The sequence below is a fragment of the Cupressus sempervirens genome, chromosome 4 (assembly GCF_028749045.1).
Source record: "Cupressus sempervirens isolate cs-2001-9-10 chromosome 4, ASM2874904v1, whole genome shotgun sequence".
Lineage (NCBI taxonomy): Eukaryota > Viridiplantae > Streptophyta > Pinopsida > Cupressales > Cupressaceae > Cupressus > Cupressus sempervirens.
In genome coordinates, this window is record NC_143121.1 from 472,582,816 (window position 1) to 472,603,825 (window position 21,010).

Below are 21,010 nucleotides of genomic sequence, written 5' to 3' on the forward strand. Positions count from 1 at the left end.
CAAAGGATTATTGTTGGAATCACATCCTCATTCATACCTTCCAAAAACAAACCAAATCACCTTTATAGCTTCACTAACTCTTCTTTTCATTCATTGAAATAATAACCACCTAAGTTCGCACACTCTAATTATCACATCACCTTTGATTATCATATTTATGATGCCCATCTATTAGTTCAACACACTTATTAACAAAAAGAAAACACAATCTTCACAAAAATTATACCATCCTTATTAAATTCCTACATAAGCTTTTCCACCTTAGGCTCTTAACTTAACACCATAGTTTTGTAAAAGAGTTTGACAATCATCCATATAACAATTAGAACTAAACTAAATTTTCAAAACTTACCCCATGAAAATCCTCAAGATGATTCTCATTTATACACTAGAGTGACATTGCCCATTTTGAAATAACCTTCACTTCTAAATTACTTTCTCGTCTTATATGGCTTTTCTTGAAATCTATGAAGCCTTCAAGCTCTTCCTAAATAATAGTTATTAAACATTGGAGATGTCAAGCATGAATTCTACTCATTTGAATAACTTATACTATAATTTTGTAATCATCATGTTCCTAATAATTTTTTCAATATTTAAAAATGTTCCCACCTTTATAGTTAAGAGAGTGGCATATGCTTCAAGACCATTGTTTATTCCCTTCTTCAATCTCCGCACTACCAATTCAAATTTGTTACCTTTCTCATTTCTAAGAATCACACCTTCTCTTGAAGGAGTAGGGTTACCTTTTGTTGTACCACCAAAGTTAACCTCGCACCATCCTTCCTTAAGCTGAGCTCAAGAAATTTCCAACTTTCTCGCCTTTGAAGAAAGGTTGTGAGACCCATAATTTCTATATCTATTTTTTTATTCTTGGCCAAGTAGATTGGACTAATTTGTCTTGAAGAGTGAATTTTTTTAAGGGTCATATATGAGTTGTAGCCACACTCATCACCTCTTTAATTGAAGAATCAATCCTTCTTTGGACCCTTTTCACATATTCCTTATGATCTTAGAAGATCCTCCTATTCCTCTCCTTCCAAATTTTCCAAATAATGATCAAAGGTAAAATAGTCCAATTTATATAGAATAGATTTCTTCCCTAAAATAGGTCACCCTTTGAAAACATTTGGAACAATATTTTGTAGGGGTTTGACCATCCAAGTTTAGCCTAAACCAATCCCAACAAGCCATAGAAAAGGAACATTGCACCAAGACAATAAACATCCTCAATCTCCTTCTCAAATAGCACACACTTTGTTGGACCGATAAAACCATACTTCTTACACCTCTCCCTTGTAAGGATCATACCTTGAATTTCCAACCAAGTGAAGAAATCAAATTTTGGGAGACAATCTCTATCCCAACACAACTTGGTGAATCTTCAAGGGTAGGGTTATTTGATAATAAATGATACCCAAGATTCACATAATAGTGCAAACTTTTGACCACACACAAAATCAGTTTATCAATTTTCCCTATTATAAAGACCTCCAATTCCTTGAATAATTGTTGCATCATAATTAACTACTTCTCTAAGAATCAAACATTAGTGAGATTCTTACACCTCTATTTTTAGCCAAGTGTAGTCATCTTGACTTCAAAAAAACTAGATAACTTATCTTCCCATAAACTTGTAAAGATATCTATATGATATTGATAATCCCCATTTCCCTGAAGCACAAGTAGCCCATTCCATGAGTCCTTCCAAAAGGAGATAGATTCTTCATCACCAACTTGCCATGCTAAGTGGTTAGTTGTCACCTTTCTACAATCCAAAATGAAATTCCATATTGCAAAACCTCTTGGGGTATCCTACACAATAATAATCCCATCACATTCATTTGAGTCCAAATATTTATCTTTTAACACATGAACCAACAACATATTTGGATTCAATTAAATCCTCCAAACAAGCTTTTCTCCAAGAGCCTTATTCATAAGTTTCCAATTTCTCAAACCAACACCCCGCCTTTTAGAGTTACATATTTCACCCCAAGCTATCAATGGGATCTTATCCCACTTGGGAACCATTCCCCCCAAAAAAATTCCTCATTCTCTGTTCAATATAATGAAGATCTTTAAGAGGAATCTAAAGGTAGCTTATCGAACATACATGAATAGAAAATATTACTAATCACACCATTAGAATCATCCCATCATAAGTCAACCAATTACTCTTCCAACCCTTTAACCTTTTAACACAATTGCCCACCAAATCCTTTGAGATCCCCTATTACTTCCCAGGCAACTTTTCTACCTTCATTTGTAGAATTCTACAAATAAGTATCTATGAATGAACAATAGTATTGAAGAAAAATACTTCAAACTTAGTCCAGTTTATATACTGTCCTTAGGACATACTATAATTGTCAAGTGTTAATTTGATCAGTTTATCTTCCCTAACAAAAGCTTCACCCATTAAGTAGGCATAATTAATGAGCTATAAATAAGACAAGAGATCAATCCCTTCAACTACCTTAGTACCTTCTATAATCCATTACTTCTATCCAGAATAATGGTTCTCACAAGCACCTCAACCAAAATAATAAATTTAAAAGGGGAGATTAGATCTCCTTGTGGAATACCTATTGTTGTCTCAAACAAACATTGCAAAATGCCATTAACCAAAATATATATCCTTAGAGAGTGGATATAACTCCCTATCCATTTCAATAAATATGTTCCAAAACCAAACCTCCACAAAACCTCCAATAAGAAGTCCTCATCCATATTGTCATAAGCCTTCTTTACATTTAACTTTATCATCATTCTATTTGTCCCTACTTTCCTAACATAACGAATCATCTCATGAACAACAATAACCCCTTCAAAGATAGATCAATCAAGAGCAAACCCACTCAGTTATGCAGCGATGAACAAACCTAAACCCACCTTCAATCTATTTTTTTATCACTTTTGCAATTACCTTATAAACAATGTTACAAAGTGCAATAGGCCTATAATCATCAAAGGTTCTCCTCTCTAACTTATTTGGAACTAAGGCCAAAAAAGTATAATTAATGTCTTTAAAAATGAAACCCCTAGACTAAGACTCGTCCATAATCTCTCAAATATCTTCACTACTAAACAAGAAGAAAACATGATTGGAACTCGTTTGGTCCATGAGCTTTATCCCCTACCCAAACTAAATAGAGCCCTCTTCACCTCTTCCTTTGAGATTGACCTAATTAGTTGTGCATTTTGCTTAGGCAAAATACACTTCAATTTCAATTATAGGGTTAATTCTATAAGGAAGGGCACACATGATCAATTAGGGGAAAAATATTTTTTCCCATACATTTATATAGTATATGAGGTCAGTAGGTAGAAAATTTAGTAAATAATATCGTTTGTGAAAAAAATAGGTCTTAATGGTGAACTATGTATCCACTTTTAAGGACCCAAACAAAATATCTGCACTAGTACGATAATCAACCTCCAAGCTCATGCTATGTGTGTGCACGCACGTGTGTGTGTGCACGCGCTTGTGTGTGTGTGTGTGTGTGTGTGTGTGAGTGTGTGTGTGAGTGTGTGTGTGTGTGTGTGTGTGTGTGAGAGAGAGAGAGAGAGAGAGAGAGAGAGAGAGAGAGAGAGGTCTCTATCTTCATTTCCTTCTCTCTCGCACATAGCAAAGCTTGTTGATAACAAAGGTTGATTACCTTCCTAGCTCAGAGGTTTTATTTGTATCCTTGAAAGTGAAAACATAGTTAAATTGAAAGTGGTCATCTTTGTATTAAAACCTTTGTCAGACAAATAATATTATTTACTAAATCATCTACCTATCAACCTCATATACTATGCAAGGTAAAAATAAATCAATGATGATCTGTAATTGACCTTGTGTACCTCTTCGACACACCCATTATACACCAAAATGCAATTGCTAGCACTAGTATTCAAAACTATTGCTCGATAGAATGATAGATAAATTGGATTTTGATATTAAATTTTTTTTTTAAAAACAAATATAAGCCCCAATTTTTTTTTATCAAACTATTTTACTTTCTAGAGTCTCATTGATTCCCATTAAAGACGCATACCACAAGTAGGAACAAATAAATAAATTGGTCACCTAGTATAATTATTGGGCTACTAAATATTGAACAAATACCATGGTCGGTATTAGGCAGGGAATTTAAAATGGCCATAAATCTTGATTTCTTGTAGGAAGACTTGAGTGGGAGAAAAGGTAGGGGCGTTTGGTCCATGAAAAGCCTAAATCATTCATGGCAGACAACCACTCGAATATTCCCAAAATCCATCCATTTATTTTCTTCCGAGTTTTGTTCCACGCAACTCGAAGTTAATTGCGAATGCAAATACAAGAAGAACAGTTAAAATAAAATAATAAAAAGCGAAAGTGACTGGGAAAACGAAGACCGTCCGATGCGTCCAATGATAGGGCGTGGCCATGCTGGAAAGAAAAGCACGAATCCAGCGTGTGGTTTGCATTGATTGCTCTTAATACAAGTCTGTCGCCACATTGATTTATATCATCTGTGATTCCTCTCATCGATCGATATACTTCTGTATATTGTGCGCCAGTCATAGCAGATCGGAGAAATGGCTCTTAAGGTATGTTATTATGCTGATCTCAATCCCATATGTAGGGTTTCTGCTATTTGCTTATAACCCTTTGCTTGAATTTGAAGCTTGAGATTGTAAAAACTGGCGATCTTAATGTTTGTAGTTCCAAAGATGTACATTGTTTGTCATTTCGATTATTTTCAGTCGTTATTAGAAATTTACTCGGAAAGATCTCTTTTGTACTTGTTTCCGCGACAATCTAATGCTCTTATTAATTTTGAATGAGTTTCCTTGTCCTGTTCCCTAGCTCCGATTTTGGCTTACCTTGATCTTATTATCTCTGCCCATGCATTTGCTGAAAAATCTGATATTTAACAACCATGATTTGTGTATGTGAGTGGAACGCAAATACATTTGTAGGGCGTTCTTTTAGCCAATTGCACGAGACGAAAATGTCCTGGTAGGATACCAAAGTAAAATCCTTAGGGGAACTTTTATTAAAGCTGCTGCCTGGACATGTCCTGGGAGGATACCAAAGCAAAATCAACCTGTTGCTCATGAAGGTTCAATTAGCTTCCGAAGACTGCAAGCCTGCATTCCTATATTAGAGTCTTCGTGATGAGCAGAAGAGAGGGCTTAAATTGACGATAATTAGTATGTGTGTGTGACCTTGTCGATGCATTCACCTAATGAATTCTTATGTGATTTTCCATCGAACGGGTCCGGCACTAGTAATTGTAACCAACTGGCCCGAGGGCTGTCATCATTTTGTAAGAATTGTGATGAATTATCCAAAGGACACAATAAAAGATCATTTTCTCTTTGGATTTTAAAATCCTCTTTCGCCATAAATAGGCTTTCAAAAGACGCTTGGATTCCAAGGAATCCATGAAGTTGTTCCTCAAGAAGCTAAAATCAATAAGTTTTCCTACAATTCTTTTGGATCTAAATCAAGATTGGATTCTCCTTTGTTGCCTTATACCTCACACTTTCAATTATCTAAAATGTAATATCCTTGTTTTTTGTTAACTCAATTGTCACTATCATGATCTTTTTTGGAAGAAGCCTTTCCCCAATTAAGACTTGATGTGAAGAAGCCCTGATCGGGGGACAGGTCTCTTTGCAGTTTGTGAGTTTGAATGTCAATCCGAGATTTTTCATAGAGAATATAGATCTTAGATACAAAGCACTCTCAAATTCAATCTAGACAGCCTAATTGTTCGTAGCTCTTTCTCTACAAGAAAGCCCATATCACTGTCTTGGGGTTTTATTCGATTCCATCTCTGCTATTATTGGAAACCTGGGCTGATTAAAGTAACTAGATAACGTTAAACTATTTTACTCCTGTTTCATAGTTTGTTCAAGACTTCAAAATTTTAGATTCAGACAAGTAATTCATTTATCATTTTCCAAAGATCAAGTGCCTCTATCTCAGTAGACTTAGTAGGCTTGTTATTGAGTCACTATCATGATCATGATCTTATAATTATGCTGGATTTATCAACTGAAATAAAAGTCCACTTGATTTGTAACAAAAATTTTCCACATGATACTGTGAATCTATCACTGGTAAAATATTTCAGATCTATGTTTGAAATTTTGTTTGCTTCCTCTCTGAATCTTCTCCAGGTCTTCAAAAATTTAGGATGATTCTTGCTGAATCCATTGGGATGGGGAATTTATTTGGAAGAGCTCAATGGAATATCCATATGGCTATCTTTATTTTGCATGTGGGACCAGCCTCTGACTTCGTCAGTCTTAGCATTCCTGAATCTTTCATATATCATTCTGGATTTGTAAAATCTATATGCGCAATGAGAGATGTTGTAGTGTCAATCTCAGTAGCTTTCTAAAATGTTATTAACTTTGTATTTAAATTCACACTTAGTTAAATGTTTGTCAGTGAGATCAGCTTTACTATATATATTGTTAAGTGCAATTAAGCAAGTGAATCTAAAGTGTATTGGAGGTTCGTCTACTTTGATGTGAACTCTATGAATTTAATTTAAACTGGATACAAATGCCTTTTAGAAGAAATACTGTAAAGAGAGAAAACAAAATGATATTTCAAATTAAGTGTTAATTTCTTTTCCATCTACAAATAAGGGAAAGCAATTAGTGTGAATAGATATTAAAAAGATGCTAGGGCCCTTATGTTTTCTTTTTTTTTAATCAAATCAGTCTTGGATGACATTCATCTTACTGGTTTGTTTGCATGTTGGGTGCTGAGATTGATGCTTTTTAAAATTCAATTGTAGGAGGAGTTTGAGGAGCATGCAGAGAAGGCCAAGACATTACCCCCAACTACCACTGATGCTGACAAGCTCATCCTCTATGGGCTTTACAAACAAGCAACTGTTGGAAAATGCAATACTTGTAAGCACCAAGTTGTAGATTTCTGTTTTCTTTTATTTTCTGTCCCTTGATTAAAAAAATTCATCAATTCAAAAAGCATATTTGCACATTCACATTGATGCATTTGAAGTTTTTTAGAAGCACCGTTTATCATACATTGATTTTGAGTTGCTAGCTTTTATCCTGAAAGCGGCAAACATATATAATAAGCTTTGGAATATAATTGAAGCTGCGAATAGATTTAAGGGTGTGGGAACAGCCATGAATCACTTGACTGACTCTACTACATATATAGAAGCAAGATCCAAAACAGATAACCTGACATCCTTTATTAATTCCTTAAAAAACTCAATACATAAAACATTTGAAACAAATACACACATGAAATAAATGCATAAACACAATACTTTTCTATACTTCAAATTACAAACATACCAATTTTCTATGGTTTATTTTCAAACTTGAATTACTAACACATACTCTGCCTCTATTGAATTTTGGACTTGATAGCCATCTCTGTTGCAAGCTGCACTCATTTCCTCGCATACTTCCCTCCCTTACTTTTGTTACTGAATTCAAGAAGATCCTTTTAACTTGTTTAACTGAATTCAAGAAGACTCATCTCTAATTTGGTATGATTGCTATTTTTGATAACATGTGGCATGCCCATACAGTTGGAAATTAACTTGCAAAACTGTTCCTGATACGGATTGTAGAAAGCTCAATTCGTGAAAAGGTCATGACATGATTATTATCTTGGCACACATTGGACCTCCTACTCTTGAAGTGTTCAATGTGGTGTTGTTTCTACAATATGCAATATAGACATTATGTTGACCACGTGATGTTTTCTGGGAGTATAATCTGAACCTTCAGTGCTTTTGTTGTTATTCTGTCGGACCCTAAATGGACTCAAATCTTGTACCCTATGTGATACCACATAATTTTATGTGTACATAGTGTTTCTATTGTGATGACACACAATTTTATGCAAATAGCGTGACACCTCTAAATTGTTTTCCCAAACATCTGTAATCCCACAAAAACCATTGGATCCTTTTAAAAAAGATAACATAAAATAAAAAGGTATTTTGATTCGTACTTCATGTGAAGAACTTATGAGATTGGCAAGGTATTACTTGATACAAAATGGTCTACTTTAACATGTTAAAATTCAACACATGTAATCTAGATTCTGCCCTCTTTGAGTGTGATGTGAATTGTCTTACTTAATCAAACCTACAATTCACAGTGATATGGCTTGCATACACAAATTTCTGAAAGTACAAGAAAATAACAAATAATATAAATTGAAATCAGAATACCCATTACTGTCCAAGAATATTCTGAATTTTGGTTCTGTAGTTCTGATTAGAAAATAGCAAGTACCTAGGGTATTAAATAAAACTCCAACTTCGATGATCCAAAAGTGAAGCAAATAACATTTTTAATCTGGTGTCTCAGTCCTAATGAGTCCTAAATATAAGTCTGCAGTGTGCCTTGTGAAGAAACACGAAACAGAACTTCAAACATGTGTATTGTCCTCTCAGCAGAAACCTAATTGTAATTATCTATGACTGCTGTAGAGAAAAATATGTCTATCATCCCCCAAAATCTCAAGAGCACTTGTTTGCTTTTTTTATCATTACAAAAAATAGTGACACCGGTAAATAATAACCCATGAATTATGTGCTCATGAATAATACAATTAGGTACTGTAGCTGCAGTTGTTGTAGCATGAGAAAGGGGCTTGCTGCCATCCAGCAGTAAATTATTTTTGAAAGCCTAAAGTGCCCAGAAAAATACAGTTTCAACCTGCAACACAGTTGCACCATCTGAGCAGCAAAAATTTATCGCATGGTTATTCACCCAAGATATACTTCACCAATATCAATTATAAGTGCTCCATGGATTTCCACTTGAAAAGTAACAAGATTTCGAAAGAACTTGATTTGGTCTGTAAATAAAGTGGCGGTGGCATTCTAAGATATCTTTAGAACAATTTCACGCTGTCAATATCAATATGATATTACCTAGAAGGCTAGAAGATCCTAATGAAATATCAATTAATGGCATGCTGCATTCCTCTTGGAAAACTGAATGAATGCATGAAAGGCAATCAATTTTGAGACCACAAGAGAAAGGGCCAACCTTTGCAGTCTCAGGTTTTGACCAGAAATTGATCTCTTACATGCTTTGCTCAAAATGATTTTCTAACATGGTCCTTTTAAATTCCATTAAAATGGTTTTGGAAGACTTAAAGAGTGGTTTGAAACATGCAAGACGTGTTTTTCCTAAGGATACTTTTGCATCAACAACCATAAAATAACAAATATCTACTGTAATGTATAATTTCGCGATGACAATGGTGATGATTTTTAATTTTGTTTAAACTTTATACAGAATCAGCCTAGGATGTATTGAAACAGTTAAATACAGTTTAACATGGTCTTTATCTTCGTTGTACAAATGTATAAATTGTGCTATTTTGGTTGCTTTCGGGATTCCAATCAACATTACTTTTCATAGGTGGAAGTGTGGTCTTGGTGAGGTAATGAAGGTATCCAAATCATTTTGATTCTTTTAAGTTATTTTGAGCAATGAGAATGGATGTATTTTCTTCTCACTTTATTAAGTGGGGAAGTAAAAAGGAAACCGTGTCTTCAACTTTTCAGTATCACAATTCAGTTTTTAATTGGTTGAAGCATTATTCCTTAATCCTAACAATATTTGTTTACTTTTTGAAGCTCACTTAGTTGTGTTTTGATCTCACAAAATAGGATTAAATTGCTTTTAACATTTTGCACATGGTTTTGATTGAATAGACCATAAAAGCTCACGCTGTCATCTTTGAGATTTGATTAAAACTATCAAGGTTTTCTTGCTTTTTTGCTTGGCTCATGATTCTGTAAAATATTCTGTAGTCATATAAACAGGCAGCACTTGCAAGATTTTACAGTTTCGTCAATAAACATCTTTATCGCATTCATGCTCATGTAATGTTTGACTATAATAGGCTCTGTTTTCAAATAACTAATTAAATTCACATCTTTTTGCAGCTCGCCCAGGGATGTTCAACTTGAAGGATAGGTACAAGTGGGATGCATGGAAGGCAGTTGAAGGTTAGATCCTGTTTTGTGTTTCTTCAGTATTGTGTGCTCAAACATGTTAAATTTTTCTAATCTCCGTGTTTGGTATGGCTTCTGAATATGCTTTGTATTTGTAAGCTCACACTGTGCGGTGGTGTCATTTACAGATAAGACCCAGGAGGCAGCCATGGAGGATTACATCACTAAGGTTAAACAATTACTAGAAGCAGCTTAGTCAAGTCGAGCTGTTTCCAGAATCGGAAGTAGTCTAAATTATTTGCATCCTTATGATTCAATAACTTGAAAGCGACTGACTGTTTTACTTGTGCTGTTACAATGGCCATTTACTCAAATCATGTTTGTTCTACCACATATGACTTGTTTGATAATGTAAGGAATGTGATACAGATCTATAGTGCAAATGATGTTACTTATTTGCAATATGGTTAAGTGAAAGGATCCTTCATTACAATTTTAGTGTTGGAATGAATGCAGTAAATTGGTCATAATTGTGCATGTGTGCTACATGGTTCCCTGACCAATCTTTGTTACTTTGTTTTGGTGGATAATATATAATAAATATGAACGTATGTGATAGATTAGTCATTTTGTATTTGCAGTCAAAATACCTTGTAACTTTGACATGTTGGATAACAGGGGACTAAAATCTACCAATAGTTTAAACATTTCTCTTATGACAAGTAGGCAATCATTTTGCTTGTATTTTATAAGAAAGGTTGAAATAAAGAGACATAGGTAGGATGCTCGAAAACCTCATTCATGTTGTATAGATTATTCCCCCATAGCGTGATTATTTAGTTGCATAAAGTCATAGACAATCTGGTGGTTTAGACTCTACTGTTATTCCAAATCCAGGTCGGCCCAGATTATTTTGGATGAGATGGATTTTTGTAGTTTCAGACCAGATAGATATTACTCTATAGTTGATGCTACTCTATTATCATTTCTGCACATATACATATATATTAATTTCAAAATTCAGCTTGTATATGTATTGAAGTTTTATATGAATAAAATGCCAAATCAGATTCTTTTTAATCTCTGAAGTGACTCAAAATTATCAAACCAGCTAACTCGGCAGTGATTAGGTCTTTCATGTATTTTGCGGTAAAGCTTAATTTTTGCCCCTTGAAATACTCTTGCTCTTGCCAGTTTCTTGTTAGTGTTTTATTTGTTGGAAAGTTACTCATTTGGAAGGCATATATTGATTCAGAGTTTATTATTATTATCGAGATGAACTATAGGGGTCTATTGGAATCCCGCGCGCATACAGAAAGCCAACTAAGGGAGATATAAATATAACTCGTAAAACAGTGAACAACCTAAGAGTAATCCAATAAAAACAAAATCAAACTAACATCAGACAAGCTAAAATGTACGCTGAGCTCCTCAATGTAGCAATTGCCCTAGCCTCGATTTTTTGAACTTCTTCACCTCTATTTTCAACCCCTTCACTCCTTGATTCTGCAATTGTATATCACGTTTTCGTTTAAGCGATACCTTCAAAGCAACCCAATAACTCTTGTTTGTTTGACAAGTTTAGAAGCAAACAATTGTCCCATCTAGTAGGAATGAGTTCCCTTATGTTAACTTACTCCACGTTAGTGCTCCATACCTAGAACAATGATTTTTTACAACTGCTATCTTTGAAAGGGAAAATTACAGTCGGGGTTCGAGGTATATTAGATTGTAATCATAATTGAGGTGAAATTACTGGATAATAAAAATATTGGACTTGTGTGTGGACGTTAAATATTTGTGTTTTGTGTGGTTTATTATTTTTCTGATGTTGGTTATATTTGTATGTAATTGTTATTTTTGTCTTGTTAATATTATCATTAAGTTCTCATATTTCTCTTCATAAGTAGAAGTATATGTATTTGTATTAAGTTGGTGATAAACATATTGAATGTTTGAGTTTTGTATTTCAAACTCTTCGTCCAACAGACTAACAGATCCACTCTTTGTTATTGACAAAATTACCTCCTGAGTATTTTTATTGATAATTATTTTATATTTTCATCATAATTTTTGGCCTAGACCATAACATTTTTTGGATAAGGAATTTTTGACATAACACTATGCGTGTTGATTTAGCAACCCATAGCGCAATTTTATTTGTCGTCAACTTTAGCATGTTGTTAAATAGACAATATTGTCTCCTTCATTGGATCTTTCCACTTATTTTCAAGTGCAAATCTAATTTCCATGATTATCTTTATTTCATGGATAACAAGATCATAAATATATTGAAATTCCCTAGTGAAACTTGGTGTTTTAACCAATTTGTGGAAGTCAATTATCTCTTTTTCTTGTTTTTGAGTTGTACTTGTAGTGTTTATTATGGCCATTGAAGTATGTGCTTGTTCAAGAATTCAAATAATTCAACACAATTATAATTCACAAACATGATTCAAAAATTAAACCCTAATTCTAGTTGTACAATTCGAATAGTAACCACAAGATTTGAAAATTTTGTTTTGACTATCATGGTATATACTTGTTCAAAAATTGAAAATAATTCTACAAAGCTACACTGTAATGATTTACACTTAGATTCAAAATTAAAGTCTAATTCTAGTTCTACAATCTACAATACAATAAATCATGTGGTGAGAATTGAAAATTTAAAAGCCAGAAAGAAGGTGTTAAGGATTTTACTAGATTTTCAATTTGCAAACTAGAAGACTATGAGTGGGCAAAGAGTTGAGAGAATGTGTTTTATTCTTGAACCTAGAAGTCGCAATCCCTTTCTAAATCTCTAAAAGTTATTATTAGTTATAACTAAAACACTTACATTGTAAACACAAAGGGCAAATTTTGTACAATGTGCAATGTGGGCTATGGCTCATGTAACTATATTCAGTATTAACTTTTATTGCTTCTTTTTGAAGACTTCTTCCCGAAGGCACATCTATGACAAATGCCTTCTTTTTGTGAGACATGTGTAAACTAAGTTGGGCATTCCCCAAATTGACCCAAAATACACCTAAGGCATTGATATATGTTGATCACATGGTTGTTGATAGTCCATGATAGGTGCCATGGGTCTCATCCACTTTTGTCTTGTCATTAGTTACACATTATTAAATGATGTTGAGCTACGTATAAACTAGACATGTGTTAAGATTCTGGAAATGTTTTGCAAAAAATGATTTCAACTCCCCTACGACTTGAAACAATGTACATCATTGATCTATGGTCATCTAATGGTTGTTGGGAACTCGTTATTAAGTTGTTAAATTGACAATGGGACCTATGATTATAATTAAAATAAATTGAACTTATTAGTTACACATGACACGATTCTAGAAGGTTTTTTGAAAAAAAATAGTTTTATTTCCCCTTTGGCCTGGAGCACTATACACCGTTGATTTGTGCTTATCATACAATCGTTGCTAAAAAACTTTTATTCGCATAGAATCATTTTAAAACTTTTTTTCTAGTTTAAAATGTACCTATTTTACTCTCTAAAATTAAATATAGAAAAATAATTTAAAAAATAAATATTATAAAAAATAGTTTCAAAATTAGTAATATAGTTTCTCAAAAATAATTTAATAAATATTAAAACTTCTTAAAAATATATAATAGAAATATTTAATTATAAATATTTGAAAAAATATATTAAGTTTAATTGTATCATGATTCATTGCTTAATAAAAATATAATAAAATAATCATTATTTATCATCGAATGAAATATTAAAGTTAAAACAATATTCCCTATGACATGTGCCTTGTCTTTGGAGAAAATTTACAAAGAGAGTTAAGTATTCCCTAAATCAGCTCGAATTACACCTTGAGTCATTGCTCTGTCTCGATCAAACAATCATAAGTAGTTCATATTAGGTGACGCAGATCACATCAATTTTTTCTTTCCACTAGTCACACATCATCATCTCATTGATCTAGTTCATATCAGGTGATGTAGATCACATCAATTTTTCCCTTCCACTAGTCACACATCATCATCAAAAGATATTGAGATGAGCAGTAGATAGTGGACATGTCAAGGTTTTATAAGTGTTTTGCGAAAATTAGTTTTTATTTTCCTTGTGGCCCGAAATACATCGTACGTCATTGATCTATGATTATCTATTCTCATTCCCAACTTTGATCCAAAATATCTTTAACAATTGATCTTTTTTTTCCCTACAAAAAAAGGTAGTTTTTTAATATTTATATATGTAAAAGGTAATCAATTATAGTATTACACGAAACTTAATTGCAATCTTATTATGATTCATTACATTATACATAATTTCAAACACACTAATTTAAATTAAATGATAAATCTTGATGCATGCCTTGGCCTCTCCATTTTTTTAAAGATTAGGGTTATGATAATTATTTTTTGTTTCATTCACTTTTTGATCAAAAAATTGATTCATAAAACACAATTTTAAATGAGCTTGCAAAATTTTCTATGTTCATTACATTATGGGAAATGAAAAATATAAAACAAAGAAATGAAATCCATTGTTTGCATTCATAAAAATGAAAATGAAACATATTTCTTAGTCTAAAGTAGCAAAAATTTTATTATTAAATTTGAAAATTTATAGACACGGATAAATTAGAGATACCTTACAAATTTTCAAGAAATTTTAGAACCCTTAAAAACTTTAAAGCCAAAGCATTTAAAACTCTAAGAATGATTTTTTTATCCTTAAAACACAAATTGGAACGAACTTGCAAAAAAAAAATTACTTCTTTTTAGAAAATTATAACATATATTGTGAATGTGGGGTAGTGCCACAACTAGAGGTAATGTTCTACGATTGTAATAATATGAAAAGAAATAAATGTCATCATGGGGTGACAAGCCTTGGGAAGCCCTAGTAATTTTTCCCTCCAAGTATAATTATTTAGATGGGATTAATAGTGAGAATTCATGAAGTTGGCTATACTGGCTTGCCTCCACTTTGTTGAGTAAAAACCATTTTTAATGATAATCCCTGGCAATCGACATCCATTTCTAATGGTGCTTCAACTACCCAACATTTATGCCCAACAAAAAAGAGTACATGGCACATTTTGGCATGAGAGAAGCTTGGGCATTTCACTTGCCCAAGGGACCCCCACCCCTATTTTTCAAAACATAGTGACATCAACGTCATTGCACAAGTACTTAGCTTTGAGACATAATGTCTATGTTGACATGTTGTCTGTCTACATTTTACAATAGCTCTCATCCTAACACCATTTTCACATACTCAATTATGAGTGGATCACCATCCTTACAAATTGGCTTGAAGGTTTCATCTAAGGAGCCCAAAAAGGCCTTCTTGGTCTCCTCAGATGTGCATTAAAGTCGAATTAGAGTGTGTTACAAGCCAGGCATTTTGTTGCACTATACAACCATTAGAATTATAAACCACATGAAATAGTTAAGCCATGTCATGAATCCCACAGATGAATTTTGACAGTTAGTCCAACAATTTGCCCCCTGCCTCCCTAACATCACCTAAGGATATTTAAACACGTGGCCAAACTCTGATACTACTTGTTACAAGCAAGGGTTGTTGTACCAAAAGATTGACCTGTAATTGCTCAATACAACCACTAGAATTATAGAGAACATGAGGCAACTAAGCCATGTTAGGAATTCCAAAGAGGAACTTTGATAGTCAGTCCAACATAGTATCCATCTAAATCTACACAAATAGGAAAGTAAAATTATCTATAGACTAATGACCTAAATTAAACTAATTGGCTACAAACCAATGGCATGAACCAAACCCAATTACCAAAATTTAACTACTAGACTAGTGACTGCCAAAGGCAAATTTAGCAACGAGGAATAAATTAGACCAATGATCTATAAATAACCTTGTTTACCTTGCAATTTCTTCCCTGACCTTATTCATTCATATGTCCTTCCAATTCAAATTGTTTTGAATGATTAAATATTTGAAAATAATTCCCATAAATGTAGAATAGTAATACCATCAGTACTAAATTGGAAGTGGTGCATACATAGAAGATGGAAGAGAGAATGCCACTAATAGTGACAAAAATTTATCTAATATCCACTACAAGTGGAACTGGATAAAGGGAGACGTGTCACCATTCTGGAGACTTCCAGAGGATTGAGGTTTCATTCAAGACATTCGACCTTAAACAAAACTTCAATCATTAATACATATTCATTGAATGATAGAGAAAGATTAGGTTCACATCACACTAATCAACAACATCATGCAATGTGATATCTTTGATCAATTTCCATGTGATATTGGCCCACATGACAAGTAACGAGTATTGGTATGTGGTTGTTTGCCTATACAATTATTTTTTTTCCATTTATAAGCAACATGTTTGCTAATACATGATATATTTTTTTCCATCAAAAGGGAAAAAATTACTTAATACATTATATTTATTCCCCCAAATTAATGCATTAATCGCCTTGATTTTATGACATTTTTTGATGGTACAAAAAATTGCTAATTTGAATAAATTTTCTCCCTATTTTGAAAAGAAATTTTGCCAAAATAATTAACATCCCCCTCAAAAACATAATGTAAGATTCGCCAATATTTTACACATTTTCCTGGGAGAGGGTTTCTTAAAGTTATCCTTGCCCATTAGTTAGATTTTTTACCATGGTGGTTTGTATATTGTTTTTGTCAAATTCAATATTGCAAGTGGATTTTTGAATTAAGATATGAAAAATCTAAATGACCAAGGTATCCTTTTGCATAAAGAGATAGATTTTTTCTTTTTCATATGCAAATGACCTCGATGATTATTAAATGATTGTGTCATTAGATTAACTTGCACACTTCAATGAATCAACCTTACAAGCAGAAAACAAGAAATTTGCATGCATTCTTCATTTCTCATTTAGTTAAAGATGCCATTATTTTTCTAAAAGGACATGATGAAAAAAAGTAGCAAGATTCAACTATAATTTCTTTTATTTATTTGTAGATCCATTATTTTAAAAACAATATCCATCCATGTATCATCCTTGTTCGACCATTTTGATCTTCATTCACATCATTTGGTTACTTTGGTCTTGTAACTCGTCTTTGTGATGTATCACCTTTGATTCTTTGATATGGGTCAAGTATTTCAATTATTGAAATTTGATGTTTGAATTCATTAGTGTCAAATGTCTTGATTCTTGATAAACTGTGTCAAAATATTGTTTGTGTCTGATTCATTGATGATCTCATTAAGTTTTTATTGTACCCCTAGATTGATTTGGACCTAATAATGAGCTTAGAAAAAATTGCATACCATGAAGAAATCTTTGGTATGACAAATGCAACTTTGAGGATTTATTATAGCTATGTACAAATGATGGAATGGAAACATATAATATATACAAGGATGGTGGCATATACAAATGCAATTAGACTTGATAGACAAAGGATTTAAATTAGAGCATGTAGCACATGTTTACCAAGTTTTCACAACTTGAGTTTATTGCAATTTTGTCTTTGTATTTTCTTTTTTATTATGCTAGCAAGGTGCCTATTTGCTAGGTTTTCACCAAGACACTTTTTCTTTTTCTCATTATTTTAATTTTTAATTTTTCTTATGGCATTAAGGAACCTTTTTTCCAAGTTTTCACCAATAATACCATTTTTCAGGACATTAGATGACGTTAAAGATTTCTTCAGGACTTTTCCCATTTTTTTCTTTCTTTAGGATCCATATTTTATTTTTTAATTCCATTTTATATATCTTTTTATTTTTCTAGGTTCATTATCTGCTATACAAATGATGTTATCTCATCTAATACTCTTTCTTTTGATACTCTTTCAACTGACTAAGTATGGAACTTATTAAGGTGAATACTATTGATGGGCTATTCAAATTTGTCGCCATCACATGTAGTTAGCATGTATGTTCCTATTTGAAAGGATGAGGTAATCACAAAGGGTCATAATCAATTTTCTTCAAATTTTTCTGTCATTTTTGTTTCTTGTTGGTTTTTAAAAATTTCCCTTAGCATTAAGTCTCCCACTTAAAATTATCTAGGATTTGTCCTCTTGTTCCAATTTCTTGACATTCCCTTTTTGTAGACTCAGAGACAATCATAGGTTTGATATTATATTCTTCAAGGATTTATAATTCCTATAACATTGATACCTAGAGTAAAAAATGCTTCGATTCCATACACCATTGAAAATGAGGTATCTCCAATGGGTGTTCTAATATTAGTTATGTAGGCGCACAATATGAGATTTAGTTGGATGTGTCAATCCCTTATTGAATCATCAACTATTTCTTTAGGATCTTAAAAATGTTCTTGTGAGTTTCTTTTTCTTGTCCATTTCATTGTGAATATTAAATGAAAGAAATATGTTTAATGATGTGGAACTTTTCCACAAATTATTTGAATTAAAAAATTCTTCCATTGTTTGTTATTTTGGCATGTGGAATAACATATCTACAATTGATGCAGTTGAGGATGAACATGGAAATCTATTTTCCTCTTGCAGTTGACAAGTGCACAACTTTAATGTCTCATTTGGTAAAGCACTCTATTGTAGTTATGATGTCTTTATATTCATTAAATAAAAGGCTATATATCATCCCAATCAAGTAAAAAAACCACCAATAGAATGGCTAACGTGTTGTAATAGGGTGTACTTCTTTCATAGGTACACATATCATAAAAATGTGATATTAACACTTTTAAAAAACCTTCACAAATTGGCATGCATCTTTCTCCATTGTAGGACACCAATGCACCATTCTAATGAGTTCCTTTGCTAAGGCAATCTACTAGAGTGAGACCCACATATATCCTTGTGAATTTCTTATAAAGTGGGCTTAGATTCATCCCCTTTTAGATACCTAATGAAATTTCTATCAAGACACCACTAATACAATGTGTTTGATATAAGGATATCATGAGAAGCTTTGCATTTAACGTTTATTTTATCATTTTGGGTAGGATATTTTATTTGAGGTATGTGTATATGATACCATATCATGGTGAGTTAGGACAAAAAAGAATACAAACAACTTGGGCATCAGGCTGGTCATAGGTAAATTATTCCTCGAGGAATCCATATCATTCATTTTGATTTGGCAGTTATAGAAGTGAAGTGAACATTGTCATGCAATTGGTTTCTTTGTCTTGGAATTAGCTCAAAATTTATCATAACAAAGTAATTTTTGAAATCATCTACCATTATTTTATAAGGTAACAACTTGTCATCCTTGGTTTGGTATTTATTATTGAGTATATTGATGATTAGTTGAGAATCACCATATCTATGTAACTTTGTTATTCTCCATTCTAATGTCCTTTTAATTTCAATAACTAAGATTTCATATTCATCTTTATATTTGTGCATAGAAATAATAGCCTATATGGCTTTGGGATGTTAAAGGCTTGAGGTGCCATGAATAATATTTTGGTTCTTGATTGATGTTGAATATAAGAACCATCAAAGTGAAACTTATGTATCTCGGTCTAAAGTGTCCAAATGTGTGCATCAGAAAATTTAACAATTATGGGTTCTATATTTTTGATTGTTGTACATTTGTTGATTGATTAGCTACAAAATCCCCTTTGATGGCCTTTCAAGCCACATATTCAATATCAAATTCTCGTAATACCATGAACCTCTTTTCTATCCTTCATGTTGTTGGAAACTTACAATTGGAACAATTGTTGTTTTGTCACTGATGTCAAATCTATTGATAAGACATATTGCTACCTAATCTAAATGTCATATCTATTTGATTGATGAAGAGGATTTGAGAAGTTTCTCATAACAATAGAACCTAGAGATAAGGTTGAGTTATGAAAAGATAGTTACAATGACATTTGATTGGACAGACTTTAATAAAGCAAGGTAATTGTTTATGTCAAGAAAGCTAAGCCAAGCCAAGCCAAGCAATAGAGTAAAATGCTAAGGAATGTTGAGTAATGATAGTGTTAATCGAGCTACAATTAGCGTCAAAAAAATCTAGTGTTGATCGAGCTACATTGATCCTGGTGGATCCAGAGAACTTGAAAAATTTATAGTCTTAGAATCTCACAGAATCAATATCAATGACTAGAGTTTGCTGATACGATCTTGACACATGTTGAATTGTGTCAAAAGGAGATCATGGTGAAAAGTTATGCTTGGTCAAAGTTCAAGCCAAACTGGCAAACCAAGGGTTGACTTAATAAAAATAGAGGTGAAATTTATCATCTCAAAAGTGGCCAACAATGGGTTTCAAATTAAAGAGCCCATCAAGAGCTTTCTAATGGTGTTTGTTTCATAAAAAACAAAGGTCACATGAGAAAGTTATGACAACTTGAAGTTTGCAAGAAAAAAGGTAATTTTGATGACATCATAAAGCTAGTCACCATGCTAATGTGATATATATATATATATATATATATATATATATCCCCCTAAGTTTACTTACCACTACACCATTTTTTATTTAATAAAATGGTGGACGTATACTCTATTTCCAAAAAAAAAAAAATTATGAGATTTAAAAGAAAATCTCCTCAAAATATAAACAAACAAAATAAAAAATAATAATTAAAACAATATCCTAAACTTATCCATCCAAAAGCGATTTTTTAATTTTATATGGCTTATAATTTATAAGAGCCAAAAGGAGGTTTTCAAATGATTTTATATTTGTTAATTTGTTATGGTAAAATGGGAAAATGGTTATGATGTGGTTATTTGGTTTTAGACCAAATATGACTAATTTTTATGTATAAAAGGGGAGCTACTTTCCTTTAGAAGACAACTAGATTTGGGAGAAGAACTTCTTGTGGGGAATTAGTTCTTGGGAAAGACATTAGTCTTGGAGGAGAAATTATTGTGAAAAAATCTTGGAGAGAAACTTTTTGGGAGAGAATTTGCAAGGTGTTATTTTACACCAACAATTGTAAAAGAAGAAAGAGAATATGAAGGCTCAAAGCTTGGATTCTATAACAAAGTGTTTTTCTTGGCAGAATTAATAAAGCAGTCCCCCGATTGAGAAGCAAACTTGGAGATGTAGTCCTACCCGAACAAACTCTGTATCAAA

The 21,010-nt window shown here is 32.6% G+C and overlaps 1 protein-coding gene across 1 annotated transcript; it reads left to right on the forward strand.

Annotated features, from left to right (window-relative positions):
• Positions 1-4,168: 4,168 nt before the first annotated feature.
• Positions 4,169-10,580, forward strand: ACBP6 (acyl-CoA-binding protein 6). The gene is made up of 4 exons (XM_089825552.1): positions 4,169-4,578; positions 6,789-6,906; positions 9,945-10,007; positions 10,142-10,580. Exons 1-4 carry the CDS (start codon positions 4,567-4,569, stop codon positions 10,207-10,209), a joined length of 261 nt encoding a protein of 86 aa, XP_089681678.1. The 5' UTR covers positions 4,169-4,566; the 3' UTR covers positions 10,210-10,580.
• Positions 10,581-21,010: the final 10,430 nt, after the last annotated feature.

Coding starts and splice junctions, on each gene's coding strand:
- ACBP6 (XM_089825552.1), top strand. Junction 6,907..9,944: donor TGTTGGAAAATGCAATACTT/GTAAGCACCAAG, acceptor ATCTTTTTGCAG/CTCGCCCAGGGATGTTCAAC. Junction 10,008..10,141: donor TGCATGGAAGGCAGTTGAAG/GTTAGATCCTGT, acceptor TGTCATTTACAG/ATAAGACCCAGGAGGCAGCC.